The 1,199-nt window shown below is 63.7% G+C and overlaps 1 protein-coding gene across 1 annotated transcript in view; it reads left to right on the forward strand.

The window, feature by feature from the left end:
- The window catches only part of LOC104081174 (scavenger receptor class F member 1-like), a gene marked incomplete at both ends in the record, with an annotated part of 2,049 nt that extends 853 nt beyond the window's left edge, over positions 1-1,196 (forward strand). Inside the window, 4 exon segments of the mRNA XM_009583807.1 lie at positions 8-135; positions 137-377; positions 441-653; positions 1,006-1,196. Of these exon segments, the coding sequence (XP_009582102.1) occupies positions 8-135; positions 137-377; positions 441-653; positions 1,006-1,196 (773 nt within the window).
- Positions 1,197-1,199: the final 3 nt, after the last annotated feature.

Consider the following 1,199-nt stretch of genomic DNA (forward strand, 5'->3'; position numbering starts at 1 on the left):
GCGGGTTTTAAGCCCCGCGGGCCCCGGGCCGCCGCCATCCTCGTCCCTCTCCTGCTGCTGCTGCTCTGCGTCGCCTGCTGTTGCTGCGGAGCCGGCCCAGCGGATGCTAGAGACAGGTATTTGTTATATTTTGCAACCTTCCATGCAAAACCCCGTCTCCTGCATCCCTTCACACCCATATCCCCCGCGCAGGGCGGCCGTGCCGGATGACGACGTGGTGGCCCGGATGAAGCACCACGTGCGGGGGGTGCTGGCAAACCTCAGCGCTATGATGCCTTGCTTTTCCCTGGGTGGCTACAAACTTCCCAAAGTCACAGGTAAAAAAAGCAGAGCTGCCGACAGCCCTTCCAAGGTGTCATCCCCACCCCGTGCTCTTTGCATTGTCATCATTTTGGGGTGAGCCTGCACTCCCCCTCGCCCCACCGCACGGCTCGGGGCAGGCGTTGCTCTCCCACCCCAGCCCCGAGCACCCTGGGGTGCTAGAGTTCAGCTGGGTGTCTTCTCCTCCCCAGTTTCCCACCACGACACGGAAATCCCCTTCAACCCCAGCTTCATCGAGCCGCCGTCGGCCGCGTGGGTTTCAGACAGCTCCTTCTCCTCCTCCTTCGACACCGACAACGAGGGACCCGAGTACTCCGTCCCTCCCAGAGAAGGTGATATCCGCGGCTGCTCCTCCCCTCCCCGGCCACCCACAGCCCTTCTGGGCTGCCAGGATCAATCCTGCCCTGTTTTTTACCCTTGGGCATCCCAGGGATGCGTGCTGGGCACAGGCAGCGATTATTTTCATACCCTTGTTTTCCTGTCTGCAAGGACACGCTGGGGCTGTGCTTGGCCTCGTGTGATGGGACGTGCCTGGTGTGGGCAACCCCATTTCACAACCTCCTCCCGGGGAAACGCTCCCAGGGACAATCCTATTGCATCAGCCCCTGTCGCAGTGTCCCCAAATGTGTCCCTGGGCAGGGGGGTAGCTCCGGCAGCCCTAACCCTCGCCCCTTTCTCCCGCAGGCGTCCCACTGCTGGGGGGGGCTGAGCTGCAGGACGGGGTGTCCCCCCTCAGCGAGGGGCTCCCGGACCCGTCCGCCTTCGACTCCGAGGACGTCTCACAGCCCTTCGCCATCCCCCGCACCTCCAGCATCGCCAAGGCCAAGCGGCCCTCCGTGTCCTTTGCCGAGGGGACGAAATTTGGGGCGGCGGAGACC

This window comes from Fulmarus glacialis, unplaced genomic scaffold, assembly GCF_000690835.1.
Source record: "Fulmarus glacialis isolate BGI_N327 unplaced genomic scaffold, ASM69083v1 scaffold24388, whole genome shotgun sequence".
Lineage (NCBI taxonomy): Eukaryota > Metazoa > Chordata > Aves > Procellariiformes > Procellariidae > Fulmarus > Fulmarus glacialis.